At 44.3% G+C, this 18,725-nt stretch overlaps 1 protein-coding gene across 1 annotated transcript in view; it reads left to right on the forward strand.

Moving 5' to 3' along the window:
- Positions 1-7,561: 7,561 nt before the first annotated feature.
- The window catches only part of TRAM2 (translocation associated membrane protein 2), a 41,631-nt gene continuing 30,467 nt past the window's right edge, over positions 7,562-18,725 (forward strand). The window contains exon 1 of the mRNA XM_060784776.2: positions 7,562-7,801. Within this exon, the coding sequence (XP_060640759.2) occupies positions 7,682-7,801 (120 nt within the window). The 5' untranslated portion in view covers positions 7,562-7,681. The remainder of the gene's footprint in view (positions 7,802-18,725) is intronic.

The raw sequence follows: 18,725 nt of genomic DNA on the forward strand, positions 1-18,725 counted from the left end.
GAAAAGTGCAAAGGCAAATTTACAACTGAACATTAGAAAAACTTCACTCATAGAGCTTTTTTAAAATATGCAAAAGTTATCTGCCCACAACAAACCACCTAGGGTGCAACTACACTGTAGAATTAATGGAGTTTGACACCACTTTAACTGCCATGGCTCAATGCTATGGAATCAAGGGAGTTATAGTTTTATAAAGTCTTTAGCCTTCTTTATCAAATAATGCTCAGGCTTCACCAAACTACAACTCCCAACATTCCATTGCATAGAGTTAAAGAGGTGTCAAACTGCTTACTTACTTACTTAGGCAATCCCTCGTTGTCCGAGTAGGATTGTCTTCCAAGATCGGTGCACTGGCGGTGGGTCCGTAGGTGACTGTGGAGCATTATTCTTGATCTGCATCTTCTCCCGCAGTGAGGGCATTGGTTTCCAGGTGGAAGGCGGTCCCAGTTGGAGTGGACTTGACACGCCTTCCTCTTGGCACGTTTCTCTCTTTCGCCCTCCATTCGCGCATCTTCAAATTCTACAGCACTGCTGACCTCCAGCTGGAGTGCTCAAGGGCCAGGGCTTCCCAGTTCTCAGTGTCTATGCCAGAGTTTTTAAGGTTGGCTTTGAGCCCATCTTTAAATCTCTTTTCCTGTCCTCCAACATTCCGTTTTCCGTTCTTGAGTTCGGAGTAGAGCAACTGCTTTGGGAGACGGTGGTTGGGCATCTAGACAACATGGCTGGTTCAGCAGAGTTGTCCAATGGAGTTTTGTAGAATTGGTGTCAAACTGCACTCATTCTACATAACAGATGCATCTTTAGAGAAAGGGAGGGAAGGAGAAAGAGAGAGGAAGGAAGGAAGGATTATTCAAAGCATGGAGAAATTACATTTTGACCTGCAGCTTCCAAAATCCCCAGCATGGCTTTCCTGGTGGGATTCACGATGTTCTGGTTCATAAGGAGGAGCCCCCGGTGACACAGTGGGTTAAACCCCTGTGCCGGCAGGACTGAAGACCGACAGGTCACAGGTTCGAATCCGGGGAGAGGCGGATGAGCTCCCTCTATCAGCTCCAGCTCCTCATGCGGGGACATGTGAGAAGCCTCCCACAAGGACGATAAAAACATCAAAATCATCCGGGCGTCCCCTAGGCAACGTCCTTGCAGACGGCCAATTCTCTCATACCAGAAGCAGGCATGTAGCCGGGGGGGGGGGGGGCTCGGGGGGCTTCAGCCCCCCCCGAAATTCTCATGGTGGTTCGCGAAAAGGCCTTACTGGTGCACTATTTAAACTGTTATGTTTATTCATATCATGATCTGATCACCATACTCAATATATCCCATATGCATGGGGATATTCGGGTAATGATACAAAAGGTTTGCTAGGCTAGACCCTCTTTCACTCAGACTCAGCCCCCCCCAAAACTCAGCCCCCCCCCCGAAACCCCCCCTGAAATTTTTTTAGCCCCCCCCCCCCGAAACGAAATCCTGGCTACGGGCCTGACCAGAAGCGACTTGCAGTTTCTCAAGTCGCTCCTGACATGATAAAAAAAAAAGAAGTTCATAAGGGAGTTTACCAAGCTCTGAGTTTCCCCTGTATATTTGTACACATGTGTAATGTACAATCAGCTTTGCTTCATGCATTTCCCTTTGTGGCACTTGTACTGGGAATGGCACAAGCAATAATAAGGATAATATGCACTCCTTCCTCTCTCCACATGTGGCTCTCATTTTTGCTTTGAGTTGTAACTGTCAGTGAGCACAAATAGGAATGGCATGCACATTTTGTTTGTAAAACCGATTTAAGAAAGCTCATGACTCTATTATAAGGAATCAAACCTGCTCCCTTCGAAGAACAAATTTTGATGTGAACATCAAGCCTGGTAAAAACTAATCACAACTCTAGTTTTGCTTTTGTGGAATTTTGTGTGTACGGTAATGCTTCTTCAGATCATCTTGTGGACAACCACTGGGTGGCAGCAAAGGAACACCAAAAAACTGCAAACAGAGGGCCCAGTAATGAGTGTTTGAAAGATTGGCGGTAATGGATAGGGTGGAAGGCAGAAAAGTGGCAAAATGGAAAATTTGGCATAGTTAAAACAAACTGCAGATCATTTCCTCGCCTATTCTTGTTGTCACAATTACACATCTACCAAGACGTCTTTTTTATTTCCATTATCTGACTATTTTTCTTTTAAATAAAGTATTCCTATTGTTATGAGCCTGCAAATTGTTCCTAACTTATGGTGACTCTAAGTGACAATCCTGCCAGGCTTTTCATGGCAGGATTGTAGGTAAGAGCTTTTACCTACAAGAAGCACTGCCTGAACATCAAGCAAAAAGTGGGTGCTAGAAACAATATCATACGAAAGCTGACTGGCACAACCTGGGGATCAAAACCAGATACAGTGAAGACATCTTCCCTTGCGCTGTGCTAGTATGCATGCCCAGTGTGGAACACATCTCACCACACTAAAACAGTGGATGTGGCTCTTAATGAGACATGCTGCATTATCACGGGGTGTCTGCGCCCTACACCACTGGAGAAATTACACTGCTTAGCCGGTATTGCACCACCTGACATCCACCGGGAAGTAGCAGCCAATAGTGAAAGGACCAAGGCAGAGACATCTCCAGCTCATCCCCTGTTTGGGTATCAACTAGCACGTCAACGACTTAAATCTAGAAATAGTTTTCTAAGATCTACAGAGACACTCGCCGGAACACCTCAGCAAGTGAGAGCCCAAAAGTGGCAGGCCCAAACCCAGAACCTCAACCAATGGCTGATACCAAATGAGAAAATCCCTCCTGGGCACACAGAGGACTGGGCGACTTGGAAGGCGCTGAACAGACTGCGCTCTGGCACCATGAGATGCAGAGCCAACCTTCAGAAATGGGGCTACAAAGTGGAATCCTGGACATGCGAGTGTGGAGAAGAGCGAACCACTGACCACCTGCTGCAATGCAACCTGAGCCCTGCCACATGCACCATGGAGGACCTTCTTGCAGCAACACCAGAAGCACTCCAAGTGGCCAGATACTGGTCAAAGGACATTTAATCAACTACCAAACTCACAAACTTTGTATTTTGCCTGTTTTTCTTGCTTTGTTCTGTTAGAAATGTAATATAATTGACTGGTTGCCCTGACACGATAAATAAAAAAATGGCAGGATTTGTTCGAAGAGATTTTGCCTTTTCCTCTCTCTAAGGCTGAGATAATGTGATTTGTCCAAAGTCAACTAGTGAGTTTCCATAGCCAGGATTCAAACCCTGGTCTCCAGAGTTGTAATCCCATGGCCAACCTACTACACCACACTGGCTATTAGGGCTGGGCAATTCGTTTCGTTAATTCGTAATTCGTTAAAAAATTCATTAATTTTTAAATTACAAAACGATAACGAATCAGTCTGGAGCAACTTTTTTAAAAAACGAATTTTTAAAGCTATTTTGTAATTGTTTTGTAATTGTTTCGTTATTATTTCAGCTCCTGGCTGCAAAGGGGCCCGAGCAGGGGCAAGGAGAAGGGAAGGCAGGCGAGAGAGAGACTGAGCGAACAAGCTCCCTTCCCGGCCTGGCTTCCTCCCCTGGCTCCCCTGGCTCCCCCCGCCCCCTTCTTCCCCCTTTTCCCGGCTCACCTGGGCATGCACACCCCACACATGCCCGGCCCGGCGCAGGGGTGGTCCGGCGTGCCCACTCAGCGGGGCCCTGGCATCTGCCGCCCTGGGAAAGAGAAAGACCCCCGCCCAGCAGCAGCGGCAAGGCCGCTGACTCCCCCGATCGCCTCCCCCGCCGGGAAAAGGAAACGCAGGAGGAGGCGCAGCAACAGCAGCGGAGCAACCACCCGATTCTTCTCTCTCCCTCTCTCTAAAGTGTGTGTATGTGTGCCGCCTCTATCTCTGGCTGTGCGCGCGCTGCGTGCGCAAGACGGAGGCGACCGCGCGGGTGGGAGGGAGGGATAGAGAGGGGGCGGACTAAAACTATTATTAAAAACTATTATTATTAAAACTATTATTTAAAACTAATATTTTCATGTTGCACAACCGCGTCCGCCATTTTAACGAATTGATTCGTTAATAATAACGAAATTTCGTAAATACCGAACTTTTAAAAAGGAAAATTTTGTAATTATTTTAAATATCGAAACAAAAAAACACCCCAATTACAAATCGATTTTAGAAACAAATTTTTGCGTTGTTACCCAAGCCTAATATATATATATATATATATATATATATATATATATAAAATTGTATGAAACTCTTCTAAATATATATATGAGATCTTACATATCATGTATAATGTATGTATACATTTCATACTATGGGCTACCCTTGTACCAAGTTTGGGAACTTCAGCTTTTTCAAAATACACCAGCCAGACTGATTACGGGAACAGCTAGGAGTGAGCATATTACATTTGTCCTACAGTCACTCCACTGGCTGCCAATTAGTTTCCAGGCAAAGTACAGGGTGTTGGTTTTGACCTTTAAAGCCCTACATGGTTTGGATCCAGGTTACCTAAAGGATCACCTTCTCCTGTACAATCTGCCCCACACACTTAGGTCCTCAGGGGGCAGTTACTCCAACTAGCGAAAACCTGACTGGCAACCACAGGAGACCTTTTCATTGGCTGCTCCACGATTGTGGAACAACCTTCCTGTGGAGCTTTTGCATCTAAATGCGCTGTTGAAATTTGAAACACATCTCAAGTACTTTGGTCACATCATGAGGAGAAGACGATGGAGAAGACAACAATGCTAGGGAAAATGGCAGGAAAGAGGAAGAGGGGCTGACCAAGGGAAAGTTGGATGGATGGCATCCTTGAAGTGACTGGATTGACCTTGAAGAAGCTGGGGGTGGTGACGGCCAACAGGGAGCTCTCACGTGGCTGGTCCATGAGGTCACTAAAAGTTGGACATGACCGAACAAATGAACAACAGATTACATGTAATATTACTAATAATATTACAGCATAGTGGTATAGTACAATATAATAATAGTAGTATTATGCTATCTATATATATATAAATGCTCTGTGCATAATGAGTACCTTGAAAACAAAAGATCCAATGAACGAAATCACACCAAATTTGGCAACAAAATGCCTCACAACACAAGGAGTGACCATCACTCAAAAAATTATGGTTTTGTCATTTGGGAGTTGTAGTTTCTGGGATTTATAGTTCACCTACAATCAAAGAGCATTCTGAACTCAACCAACGATGGAATAGAGCCAAACTTGGTGCACAGAACTCCCTTGGCCAACAGAAAATACTGGAAGTGTTTGGTGGACACTGACCTTAAGTTTGGGAGTTATAGTTCACCTACATCGAGAGCACTGTGGACTCAAACAATCATGGATCTGGACCAAACTTGGCACAAGCACTCAATGCACCCAAATATGAACACAGATGGAGTTTGGGGGAAATAGACTTTGGCATTTGGGAGTTGTAGTCACTGGGATTCACAGTTCACCTACAATCAAAGAGCATTCTGAATCCCACGAACAACAGAATCGGGGCAAACTCCCCACACAGAACCCCCATGACCAACAGAAAATACTTAAGGCCATCCAATCCAACTCCCTTCATCAGGACAAGAAAATGTAATCAAAGTTGTCCTGACAAAGAGCCATCCAGCCACAGATATAGATAGATAGATATGTTTCACACACACAGAGATATAGTATCATAGATTTGAAAGGTACCCTTAAAGAAGGACTATGATATGTTGCATATTTCAGAGTAGGCAAACCACACACTCTCCACATCAACACTGGCAAAGAAACAGCAAGAAATACTGTTTACCCACAAGCATAAAGCAATTACATATATTAGAAACCAACACTTTCTCATTATTTTATTTTCCAGATCAACAGACTGGGCCACAGCAACGCGTGGCAGGGACAGCTAGTGATAATAATATAATATATTGTATGTACATACAACTTGTAAGCTGCTCTGAGTCCCCTTCGGGGTGAGAAGGGCGGGATAGAATGGTGGCAAATAAATAAATAAAACTCAGAAGATCAAGGCAGAATAACCCACAATACGTGCTTTGAACTGGGTTATCTTGAGTCCACACTGCCATATAAGCCAGTTCAAAGCAGATAATGTGGGATTTTATTCAGCTGTGTGGAAGGGACCTCTATTTATTTGTCGTGTCAGGGCAACCAGTCAATTATATTACATTTCTAACAGAACAAAGCAAACAAGCAGACAAAATACAAAATTTGTGAGTTTGGTAGTTGATTAAATGTCCTTTGACCAGTATCTGGCCACTTGGAGTGCTTTTGGTGTTGCTGCAAGAAGGTCCTCCATTGTGCATGTGGCTGGGCTCAGGTTGCATTGCAGCAGGTGGTCCGTGGTTTGCTCCTCTCCACACTCGCATGTTGTGGATTCCACTTTGTAGCCCCATTTCTTGAGGTTGGCTCTGCATCTCGTGGTGCCAGAGCGCAGTCTGTTCATCGCCTTCCAAGTTGCCCAGTCCTCTGTGTGCCCAGGGGGGAGTCTCTCATTTGGTATCAGCCGTTGGTTGAGGTTCTGGGTTTGAGCCTGCCACTTTTGGACTCTCGTTGCTGGGGTGTTCCAGCGAGTGTCTCTGTAGATCTTAGAAAACTATTTGCTGATTTAAGTCGTTGATGTGTTGGCTGATACCCAAACAGGGGATGAGCAGGAGATGTCTCTGCCTTGGTCCTTTCACTATTGGCTGCTACTTCCCGGCGGATGTCAGGTGGTGCAATACCGGCTAAGCAGTGTAATTTCTCCAGTGGTGTAGGGCGCAGACACCCCGTGATAATGCGGCATGTCTCATTAAGAGCCACATCCACTGTTTTAGTGTGGTGAGATGTGTTCCACACTGGGCATGCATACTCAGCAGCAGAGTAGCATCGCGCAAGGGCAGATGTCTGCACTGTATCTGGTTGTGAACCCCAAGTTGTGCCAGTCAGCCTTCATATGATATTGTTTCTAGCACCCACTTTTTGCTTGATGTTCAGGCAATGCTTCTTGTAAGTCTCTCCAGAACTTTGTAGAGGTGGCACAGCAGGGAGATTGGTCTGTAGCTTTTTGGGTCATTGCGGTCTTTGCCTGGCTTCAAGATGGCAATGACTCTTGCTTTCCTCCAGATTTTGGGGATCTGACAGGATGCAGTCCAGTTGTTCATCAGCTCCAGCAGCCAGTGCCTTGCTTTTGGGTCAAAGTTCTTGATTTGTTCTAACAACCCAGTTCAGAGCAAATACTGTCGAGTATCTGCCTCGATATTCTATGTTATATGACTACGTGGAAAGGCCCAAGGAAGGACACAGGCCGCAAAAGAGCCGGGTTCGAAAGCAGCGCTGGAGACATGAGCGCAGAGCAAGGGATCTAGAGCTCGTGAGCCGGGCGTCGTCCGCGCGAGACTTCCTGCCGCGATGGAGGGGGAGAGCGAGAGAGGGAGAAGGAGGGAGGGGCTGCTCCTGCCACGCGGCGTTCCGTCGGAGCTGCCGGGCTGCCTCCTGGGCCCGTTCTGGCAGGGCAGGGGTTAAGCGGAAGTGGGCGGGGCCTCTGGCCAGACGGCCAGCCAACCAGGCGCCCGCCCGCCGCGCCTGCGCAGAGTGGCTGGTGCTTGAGGCGCGGTCTGAGCCGCTGGCGAAGTTGCCCCGGGGCGGCCAGGGAGAAGTTGGCGGCGCCGGGGCCGCGGTCTGCCCGCACGGTCGCCCGCTATGGCGTTCCGGAGGCGGACCAAGAGCCACCCACTCTTCAGCCAGGAGTTCCTCATCCACAACCACGCCGACATCGGCTTCTGCCTGGTGCTCTGCGTCCTGGTCTCGCTCATGTTTGAGGTGAGAGGCTCCCCTCAGGGAAGGCCAAGGCCGCCCACTCAGGGCCGCAGCCTGCCTTCCGATGTGACACTGCCACACTCCCAACACCACATCAACGTGAAACCATGGAGTTCCACAGAGTTTACTCTGTTTGGTCGAAGCTTTTCATGGCTGGGTTACTGTGAATTTTCCGGGCTGTATGGCCATGTTCCAGAAGCATTCTCTCCTGACGTTTCGCCTGCATCTGTGGCAGGCATCCTCAGAGGTTGTGAGGTCTGTTGGAAACTAGGAAAATCGGCTTTATATATCTGTGGAATGTCCAGGGTGGGATAAAGAACTCTTGTCTGTGGGAGGCAGGTGTGAATGTTTCAAGTTATTATTATTATTAAACTTTATTTGTACCCCGCTAGCATCTCCCGAAGGATTCGATGCGGCTTACACAGGCCGAGGCCTCAACACACAACACAACAATACAATCTAAGCAAATCAAACAATTAAATACAGAATAAAGCAAAATAAACAACAGGCACAATACACTAAACACAATAAAACTGGGCCGGGCCGGGCCAGAGTAATGGGTACAAGATTAAAAGTGCTGATGTGACAGGAGGTGTATATAGGGCTTCCAGGGCAAGTGCGATGTGCAGCGATCATTGGTTCTGATAAAGTGCTTATGGGACTTCAAGTGGCCATCTTCCTAGTTTACAACAGACTTCACAACCTCTGGGGATGCTTGCCATAGTTGCAGGCGAAATGTCAGGAGGGAATGTCTCTAGACCATGGCCATACAGCCCGAAAAACTTACAGCAACCCTCTATTTGGGTTGCTTTCTGTTGTTGTTGTTATTTATTTATTTATTTATTTACTGCTCTTATATACCGCAATTCTCAGCCCAAGGGCGACTCATTGCGGTGTCAGGAGTGACTTGAGAAACTGCAAATCGCTTCTGGTGTGAGAGAATTGGCCATCTGCAAGGACGTTGCCCAGGGGGATGCCCGGATGATTTAATGTTTTTATCATCCTTGTGGGAGGCTTCTCTCATGTCCCCATATGAGGAGCTGGAGCTGATGGAGGGAGCTCATCCGCCTCTCCCCGGATTCGAACCTGCGACCTGTTGGTCTTCAGTCCTGCCGGCACAGGGGTTTAACCCACTCCTCCACCGGGGGCTCTATTTGGGTTGTTGTACTCTATTTGTATCCTGCCTTTCTCTACCCTGAAAAGTCAGCATTACATATGGCAACTATTCACTGCCTTTGGATAGCAAACATTTAAGCTAAACGTTAAAATTAAATGCACATTAAAACATCTAAACATTGCATTCAATATTGCATTCAACATAACCACAGCTCTAGGATAAATATTTCAATCTCTTTGTCCTTGTCTTTGTCACCCTGTACTGTCTGCCAGATGGCAATAATTTTTTAAAAAATATATGCCAGGTGAGATGGATCCCCAAGAATGCTCTGAGCTTTTTTAAGGCAGCGGGAATTAAAAAGTTATTTCAAAGAGGGAGAGGGCAACCAGTGATTTTCTGTTCAGAAGTGGTGACCCATTGAAGCGCCTTCCTTTCTGCCACTACCAAACTATGTGCAGCTACCAAACCATGTGCAGATGTAGTAGGTTAGAACACTCTCCATATCACAGTGGTAGAAAGTCACCAGCATAACCACATGGGCATCCAGTCCAACTCCCTCCAGGCAGGAAAAGAACAATCAAAGCACCCCCGACAGATTGCTATCCAGTCTCTGTTTAAAAGCTTTCAAGAATGGAGCTTCCATCAGACTCAGAGGCAGAGAACTCTACTGCTGAACAGCTCTCACAGTGAAGGTGGAATCTCCTTTCCTGTCATTTGAATCCATTGCTTGAGTCCTAGTTTCCAGGGCTGCAGAAAGCAATCCTGTTCCCTTTGCCTTATGACAGCCATTCACATATTAAAACATGACTATCATGTATCATGATATCAGTGGCGCAGCGGGTTAAACCTGCTGACCTTGCTGACTGAAAGGTTGGCGTTTCGAATCGGGGGAGCGGGGGTGAGCTCCCGCTGTTAGCCCCAGCTTCTGCCAAGCTAGTAATCTGAAAACATGCAAATATGAGTAGTCAATAGGTACCACTTCTGTGGGAAGGTAACAGCACTTGATGCAGTCATGCTAGCCACATGACCTTGGGGGCATCTATGGACAAAGCCCGCTCTTTGGTTTAGAAATGGACATGAGCACCACCCTCAGATTCGGACATGACTAGATTTAATTTTATGGGAAAGCTTTACCTTTAATATCATGTCTCCTCTCAACCTTCCCTTCTGCATGCTAAACATCCCCAGCTCTTTAAGTCGCTCTTCATAGAGATTCATGCTCTCATTTTAGTTGCCCTTCTGAGGACACATTCCAGCTTGTCATGATCTCTCTTAAATTATTAAATTGGACACAGTATTCCAGATGAGGTCTAACCAAAGCAGAATAGAGATCCACCATGATTTCCCTCCATATAGACACTAAATTCCTTTTGATGCAGCCCAAAATCCCATTGGATTTTTAAACTGCTGCATCACATTATTGGCTGATGTTCAACTTCTTGGCCGCTAAGACTCCAAGATCTTTTTCACATTTGTCGAGACAAGTGTCTCCCAACCTGTATCTGTGCATTTAATTATTATTTTTTTGCCTAAGTGTAGTAGCCTACATTTCTCCTTGTTGAAATTCATTTTGTTAGTTTGGACCCATCTCTCTAATCTTTTGAGATCATTTTGAATTCTGTGCCTGTCTTCTAGGGTATTAGCTGTCCCTTCTAATTTGGTGTCATCTGTAAACTTGATAAGCATGCCCTCTAAACTAAGTCGTTAATAGAAATATTGAATAGGACTGGGCTCAGGAGAGAACCTGAGCCCAGTACTCCTTTCCAGGATGCAGAGGAACTCTTTGGGTTTGGTTGCTTAACCAATCACAGGTCCACCTAACAATAGCATTGGCTACTAGACCATATTTGACTTTTTTGCAAGAATATCATGGGGGACTTTGTTAAATGCCGTATTGAGTTGTTGCCCAGCATCTGGAGGTCCACCTAAGATGACACGGAGGGCCAAATTTGGCCCACAGGCCTTAAGTTTGATACATGTGCTTTAGGGCTTTTTCTAGACTTCCCAGTGGTTCTGGCAGGTAGTGGGGTGTTCAGGTGTGGGATTTCACTGATTGTAATTCTTTGCAATACTTATTTGTGCTCCCACAAACCAGTAATGACTTACAAATCCCAGGGCTTTGACCCTTGCTTGTTGCTGCTGGGGTTTATTGTTATTCCTGATGTAAACATGGCAATTTTCTCTTTGAGGTATGTCTAAGCTCTGATTTGTTTCCTGACAACTTTGCCATTCCCACTGGAAATTCATCACCTTCTCCCAAATACTTCTTTCTCTCCCCAGTATTCTGCACCCCTAGTCCTGCACATAAAGTGGTATTGCGACTCTGAAAAGAAAAGTTTTGTCCGGTGACTGGATTGTGCAGATATGAACATCATACATTATTTTTAATTTTCTATTTGTTCAGGGTTTTTTTTTTTTTTTTTGGAAAAATGATAATTCTATAGTAATACTGTACCACATTAGCACTATATATCTGCAAAGTGTGGTGGTTGGGGAGAAAGACAGATTGATCTGTAACTTGAAATGTAATGAGGGAATGCAGGTCAGTAGTGAAGCTCACATCCCATTTAAAAGGCCATCAGTGGAGCACCCTAGAAATATGCCACAAGGGCCATGTGAAAATTATCTTTGGCTGTATCAGAACTTCAGAGACAGAAAAAAAACCCGCAACAAAAATCTGTACCTTCTGCTATGTACATAAAAGGATGGGGCTATGAGTGGAATTTTAAAAAATTGTTATTAATGAACAAATTTAATACAATATCATAAAAATGGGGGTTAAGGAAGAGTTTAAGGGCAGAAGTAGGTAGCCCTAACACTTCTAAGGGGGGGATTAGTATAGAAATGTACAATATAAGAAAAAAGGGGAAAATGATATAGAGAGATAGATAGAAATACCAATTCCTAATTACTACTTCCTAGTGATATGGGGGAAAAGGGGGAAGAGAAGGGGAAAAAAGAGAGTGGAATTTCATGAGAAAAACAATGATAAAGGAAGAACTTTGTGTAGATATAGAAAAAACTCTGATCAATACAGCTATTTCCCTCCCTTCATCAAATCCCAAGACTTTGGGTTGGTCTGTACAGTGTAGATCTACTGGTACTGATTCTTCTATTGTGTTGCCCAGAGAAAGGGGAAATGAGTGCCTGGCTGCTGATGGTCTGTTGCCTGGTCACTTGCAGAGGCAAAGCAAGTGGACAAGCAAAAGGAACTGCTTCTACTCACTCTTGTCGATTTATTCTTCTCTGTTGCTTGTGGAACTGATAGACTTGGACCTAATTTTACCTAAAATGCTGCTGAGTGAGAGTAAACAAGCAGAGAATCTTACAGGTACTGCTCCTTGCTGGTGTCCATGTGAATAAAGTAATACAGCTGGCTGGTTTTGTTTTTGTTTTGTTTTTTCATGTCAGGAGCGACTTGAGAAACTGCAAGTTGCTTCTGGTGTGAGAGAATTGACTGTCTGCAAGGATGTTGCCCAGGGGACACCGGGATTTTTTACCATCCTTATGGGAGGCTTCTCTCATGTCCCTGCATGGGGAGCTGGAACTGACAGGGGGAACTCATCCGCGCTCTCTGACTGGTTGGTCTTCAGTCCTGCTGGCACAAGGGTTTAATCCATTGTACCACTGGGGGCTCTACAGGTGGCTGTGAAGCGAAGCAGCAGTGGCGTCTGTGTTTTAGGAAAGGTGCACCTGTTAAGGCAGGGTTCAGCAGGCCAGGACCTTACAATAAATCAGTGGTTCTCAACCTGTGGGTCCCCAGGTGTTTTGGTCTACAACTCCCAGAAATCCCAGCCAGGTTACCAGTAGCATCTGCTCATTACCACTCCCAAATAGCTGTTTTCTTGATCTGTCAGCTCATCCTTTTGCTACTTTTTCATGCAAAAAGAATTTTGCAGGGAAAAGATGTTGCCTTTGCTTGTTGTGCTGTTCCTTCTCTGTGGCACAGCAGGTACAAGTTATAAGTGCCTAGTTTTCCAAAGCAGGGTACGGGAGACAGAAGAGGAGTGAGGAGGATGGAATTCCACAAGTTGCCCTTCCTCCCATGTTTACTTCACAGCTACAGATGATGCCCTTTTCAGGATGCATCCTATGTTCACCTTTGTACAATTGTGCTATTCTGTCCTGTCCTAACAGTTCTCTGCAGTTAGACAAAGTCTCACCTTCTATTATTACTGTCCTATCTGTTTTCCTTTTCACTTAATTCTGAAGTCTTTTCCAAAATACCCAAGGACCAAAATAGAAACAGAGCACTTTAACCTGGGGGCAAAGAGCAGTTGTTCTTTTGCTTTGTTTTTAAAGTGTAAAAGCTTTCCATGAAGACATTCGTTTTGCTCTCTGTCCCCTATTTGGTGTATCTGTGGAATGTTAATTCTGAATTCCTTCTCAATACTCTCCTGGTCCATGGGTGAATTTCTGGGGTTTATTAATCTATATTCTGTATCGTTATAAGGATATTGTCCATACTTAAGGAGGAGGCTCTGTTGGCTTTATAACTTCTTTAGTTTGTGTGGTCTTCCATGTTTGCTGCATTTCTTATTTTGTCATAAAACAGAGTAGCCCTATTGAAGTTGCCACACTGATGCAGCTGTCTTTAGTCAATGGGTCATGAAGTTTTGTCATCTATGACTGGCATCCTGTTGGTTACTTACAACTAGAGTAGATCCATTCAATCAATTGTTGAATGGTAAGTTAACAAACAGGTAACTCCCATTGATTTAAGGAGTGTACTGTGATTAACAACCTCTGTATGTGTCATTGTTTATAAAACTAAGCCTCAGAAGCTTTTTAGGGGCTTCTGTGTAAGCTGAAATAAAGCATACCTTCCATGTAAGGCTGCATGCACACTATAGGTTCCACATGTAGCAGTGATCACCTACAATCAGAAGAGTTCCTGAGCAAGCTTTAAAATATTACTTTCTTTCTGAATAAAAACCTCTCAAGGCACGTTCTAGTATAACAAGAGGTTTACCAAAGTGTACCATAACCATAAAATAACAAAAACCAAGTACTAACAATAAATTCTACAATAGTCTCAAAACCAAATAGAGTAGATCTGAAACCCAGTTAAAGCAGTACCAAACTACAGTAATAAAATATTTTTTTCTCTTTTTTCCCTTTGATGCCGTTTGTTGTGAGGATTTGCTACTTGGTAGAATCCTGGCTTTCTTGCTTTACTCTTTTCTCAGTTTCTTCAACAGCATTTCTCTGTAACGGATGCCTGGGATCCAATGCCACATTTCCTATGGGTTTCTTATCCTCTGATGTCTCATCTCCTTCCTGGTGGACTCTTTTGGACATTTTACTGCTAAATTGATATGAGAATATTCTCTGTAAGATTACTGTGCAGACTTGCTTTTTTGTGGCATGCAGCAGAAAGCTTCCTTTCTGATCTTTATACAGTCCCAAACTGCAGCCATATAGTTAGACTTGGGTAGTTGTGAATGGAGACTTTCTCTCCCTCCCTCTTGTGGTTCCTTTCAAGTTCTTTCTCTTGTGTAACTGTATGCTTTTTGCCTCAGCAGTCCTGGCACTTTGCATAGAAATGCCAGGAATGCTGAGCTCTTCCTTCCATCTTTCTAGCTCCCTCCCCCTCTCATGTCTCCTCTTTCTGCCTTTCTAGGCAGAGTAACATTTCTTGCGAACTTGATCTATCATATTCTCCTGACATGAATTGTAGGGTAGCCTTGCCAATAGCAATGGTGTGTGTGTGTGTGTATAAGTGTACACCCATGTCTAGCTCTGTTGACTGATTTAGGCATTCAGAATTAAAAAGGCACCTTCTATTTTCCAGCTCAGTGCCACGTTTCAAAGCAAACTGGTGTCGGGAGGGGAGGGAAGGGGAGGCAAAGCTGGGAGTTTTGAACTAGCAAATTAAAGGAAAGGAAATTTTAACTGCTTTGCCTAGCACATTTCTAGCCTTCCTGATTTCCATTCATTTGGATGAACATATACACAGAAACTTTAATGGTCTGAGGGAGAGAGGTTGAAGGGAGCTGATTTAATTAGCCAGAAATCCAGCTGGCAGGGACATGAATTTCAAAACCACATGCAAATATTGGCTCCAAGTTTTGTAGCTACATTAAAAAAATGAAATATTTCAAAACTTTGTATTTTGTGAATGCTGTGAATCTTATTAGCCTGGAAGGGAAGTTTGACTCAACCTTCAGGTGAAATATTCAGGGATAAACAAATATGATACAACATGATTGGAGTTGACCTCTGTATAAGGTAAGAAATGATAGTTTTCACTTGGAGATGATCTCAGTTTCATATGGTTGACCAATGAAGAGAGCTATTAAAGTAAAATACATTAGGTGTTTCTCCATACAGTTTTTTAAATTTGGTATAAAGACTGTACCATTTGGTCATTTTTTTTTATTTAGAGCATGAGAGATGAGCTGGACCTTGATGATAGATTTTCTTCCATGAGAAAATAAATCTCAGTCAAAAGGTTTATTGTAGGAACAAGCCCATATTCATAAGATTAATTTAAATGGCTATTAAAACATATTTACTTCACAAAAACTGGATTTTCATGAAAATTCAGGTAAGAGTTGAAACTGTGGTATGTCCTATTCTACATGAAATAACTCTTCCCTATTAGCCTGATAGAGCTAAGAAAATTATAAACCTAGAACAAGATCCTCAGGTTTTGGACCATGCCCATAGCTTTAGGGTACTATTGGGTCTAACATTATAGGTAGATGCACAAATACACACACACACACATACACACACACACACACAAGACAGAGGTCATCCTGGTCAGTCGAAAGGCCGAACAGGGCATAGAGTTACAGCCTGTACTTGACGGGGTAACACTCCTCCTGAAAACGGAGGTTCGCAGCTTGGGAGTGATCCTGGATCCATCGTTGAGCCTCAAACCCCAGGTCTCAGCAGCAGCCAGGGGAGCTTTTGCACAATTAAAACTTGTGCACCAGCTGCGCCCGTACCATGGGAAGTCTGACTTGGCCACGGTGGTCCACGCTCTTGTTACATCCTGATTAGACTACTGCAATGCGCTCTACGTGGGGTTGCCTTTGAAGACTGCCCAGAAGCTTCAATTAGTCCAACGGTCAACAGCCAGGTTGCTCACTGGAGCGGCGTACAGGGAGCATACAACTCCTCTGTTATGCCAGCTCCACTGGTTGCCAATGTGCTACCGAGCACAATTCAAAGTGCTGGTTTTAATCTTTAAAGTTCTAAATGGTTTTGGCCCAGACTACATGTCTGAATGTATCTCCTACTACAAATTATCACAAAATTTAAGATCATCTGGAGAAGCCCTGCTCTTGATCCCACCACCGTCACAAACACGATTAGTCGAGACGAGAGACAGGGCCTTCTCAACAGTGGCTCCCCGTCTGTGGAATTCTCTCCCCAAAGACATCAGATTGGCCACCTCCCTCCTCTCCTTTAAAAGGAAACTCAAGACTTGGTTGTGGGACCTTGCATTTGACCATTGAATAGTGACTTGTATGAAGAAGACATAAGCAATTTCGAAGTGACAACGAATTGACCTGGAACTGGATTTTAATTGGTGTGTTTTAACAACTGTTTATTTAAAGTTTTGTTTTAATGAATTTGTTGATTGTTCTTGTCATTATGATGGCACCAAATGGTGTTTGCTGTGAGGCCACCCTGAGTCCCCCCTCGGGGTACAAGTATATGAAATAAATAAATAATATATGCCATAATATCCTTTAGGGCTGCTGCCTTATAGGGATGGGACCTGGACATACTGTATTGTGGTGGAGAAGCAAATTTAGATGCAGTGCAGAAAGACTCCTATTCACTGGGCTGTTGATTCCTGGGTCCCTCCCTGCTTGGTTCAGTCCTGCATTTATACATGCAGCCACTGGGTGGGATTGCCTAGAGCAGTGGTTCTCAACCTCTGGGTCCCCATGTGTTTTGGCCTACAACTCCCAGAAATCTCCTCCAGTTTACCAGCTGTTAGGATTTCTGGGAGTTGAAGGCCAAAACATCTGGGACCCACAGGTTGAGGACCACTGGTCTAGAGCATCTGTTAGGGATTGGATCAGGGGAACTAGCTGAAGCTTAATCCAAAAAGGACACAGATGCTTACAAACATTTGAAAGGTGGATCTGGGCATAAGGATTCAGCCAGGGACGGATCTGGCATTGTTGAGCATCTTTATAAATTACTTAGGTGGTGTAACAGAACACTTCTTATCAAATTTGCAGATAATACAACATAAGGGGGGAGCAAGAAATCAGAATTTAAAATGAATTTGAAATACAGAAGAGCTGGCTCCAAACTAACAAAATGAATTTCAGCAAAGCACTACATTTAGGCAGGAAGTCAACAAATATATGATGGATGGCCCCTGGCTTGAAAGCAGTACATAAGATCTTGTGCTCTTGGTAGACCACAAGTTAAACATGAGTGTGAAGCAGCAGGAAAAAAGCCAATGCAATTCTGGGTTGCAATAATAGGAGTATAGTGTTCTAGATCATGGGAAGTAATTCTCTATTCTTATCTGGTCAGACCAGATGTGGAATCCTATGTCCAGTTCAGAGACTCACAGTTCAAGAGGGTCTCTGAGGAGAGAGCAGGAGTCACTGGATTCAACCTTAAAATAGCACAATATGCCAGCTCTCTGGTTTGCAATAACCATGCCAAAGGCTTCCGAGCTTGGCACCACCTTCCTGTAGTGTTGGGTTTGCATGCTCCAGTCAAGTAAGACGCAAGTTGGCGGGAGGATTGCTGTTGGTAGGCTCTTCCAAGCTAAAGAGACTCTTCCTGATTCATACTAAATGTACCAAGCAGCTATTGGACTGTAGCCACTGTATGTATCATAGACATACAGATGGATGGCCATCTGTATGTCCACAAAGTACCCCCAACAGATGAATGCCCATCTGTCGGGGGTACTTTGCTTCTGCTTTTCATGCATGGCAGGGGGTTGGACTTGATGACCCATTTATTTACCATATTTATATACCACCTCTCTCAGCTTGAAGGCGAATCAAGGCGGTTTACAATCGGCAATCAATGCCACCAACAACATAAAATATAATTAAAAACATTAACATATAATACTAGCTGTCCCCTGCTACGCGTTGCTGTGGCCCAGTCTGTTGATTTGGAAAATAAAGTAATGAGAAAGTGTTGGTTTCTAATATATGTAATGTCTTGATGCTTGTGGCTAAACAGTATTTCTTGCTGTTTCTTTGTCAGTCTTGATGTGGAGAGTGTCTGGTTTGCCCTCCCTGGAACATGCAACGTATCATTGTCCTTCTTTAAGGGTCCCTTTCAAATCTATGATACTATATCTCTCTGTGTGAATCATATCTATCTCTCTATCTATATCTATGGCTGGATGGCTCTTTGTCAGGAGGACTTTGATTACGTTTTCTTGCCCTGATGAAGGGAGTTGGATTGAATGGCCTTAAGTATTTTCTATTGGTCATGGGGGTTCTGTGTGGGAAGTTTGCCCCGATTCTGTCATTCGTGGGGTCCCAGTGACTACAACTCCCAAATGTCAAGGTCTATTTCCCCCAAACTCCATCTGTGTTCATATTTGGGCGTATTGAGTGCTTGTGTCAAGTTTGGTCCAGATCCATCATTGTTTGAGTCCACAGTGTTCTCTGGATGTAAGTGAACTACAACTCCCAAACTCAAGGTCAATGCCCACCAAACCCTTCCAATATTTTCTGTTGGTATTTGGGAGTTCTGTGTGCCAAGTTTGGTTCAATTCTATCGTTGATGGAGTTCAGAATGCTCTTTGATTGTAGGTGAACTATAAATCTCAGCAACTACAACTCCCAAATGACAAAATCATAT

The sequence above is a fragment of the Anolis sagrei genome, chromosome 1 (genome assembly GCF_037176765.1).
Source record: "Anolis sagrei isolate rAnoSag1 chromosome 1, rAnoSag1.mat, whole genome shotgun sequence".
NCBI classification, from domain to species: domain Eukaryota; kingdom Metazoa; phylum Chordata; class Lepidosauria; order Squamata; family Dactyloidae; genus Anolis; species Anolis sagrei.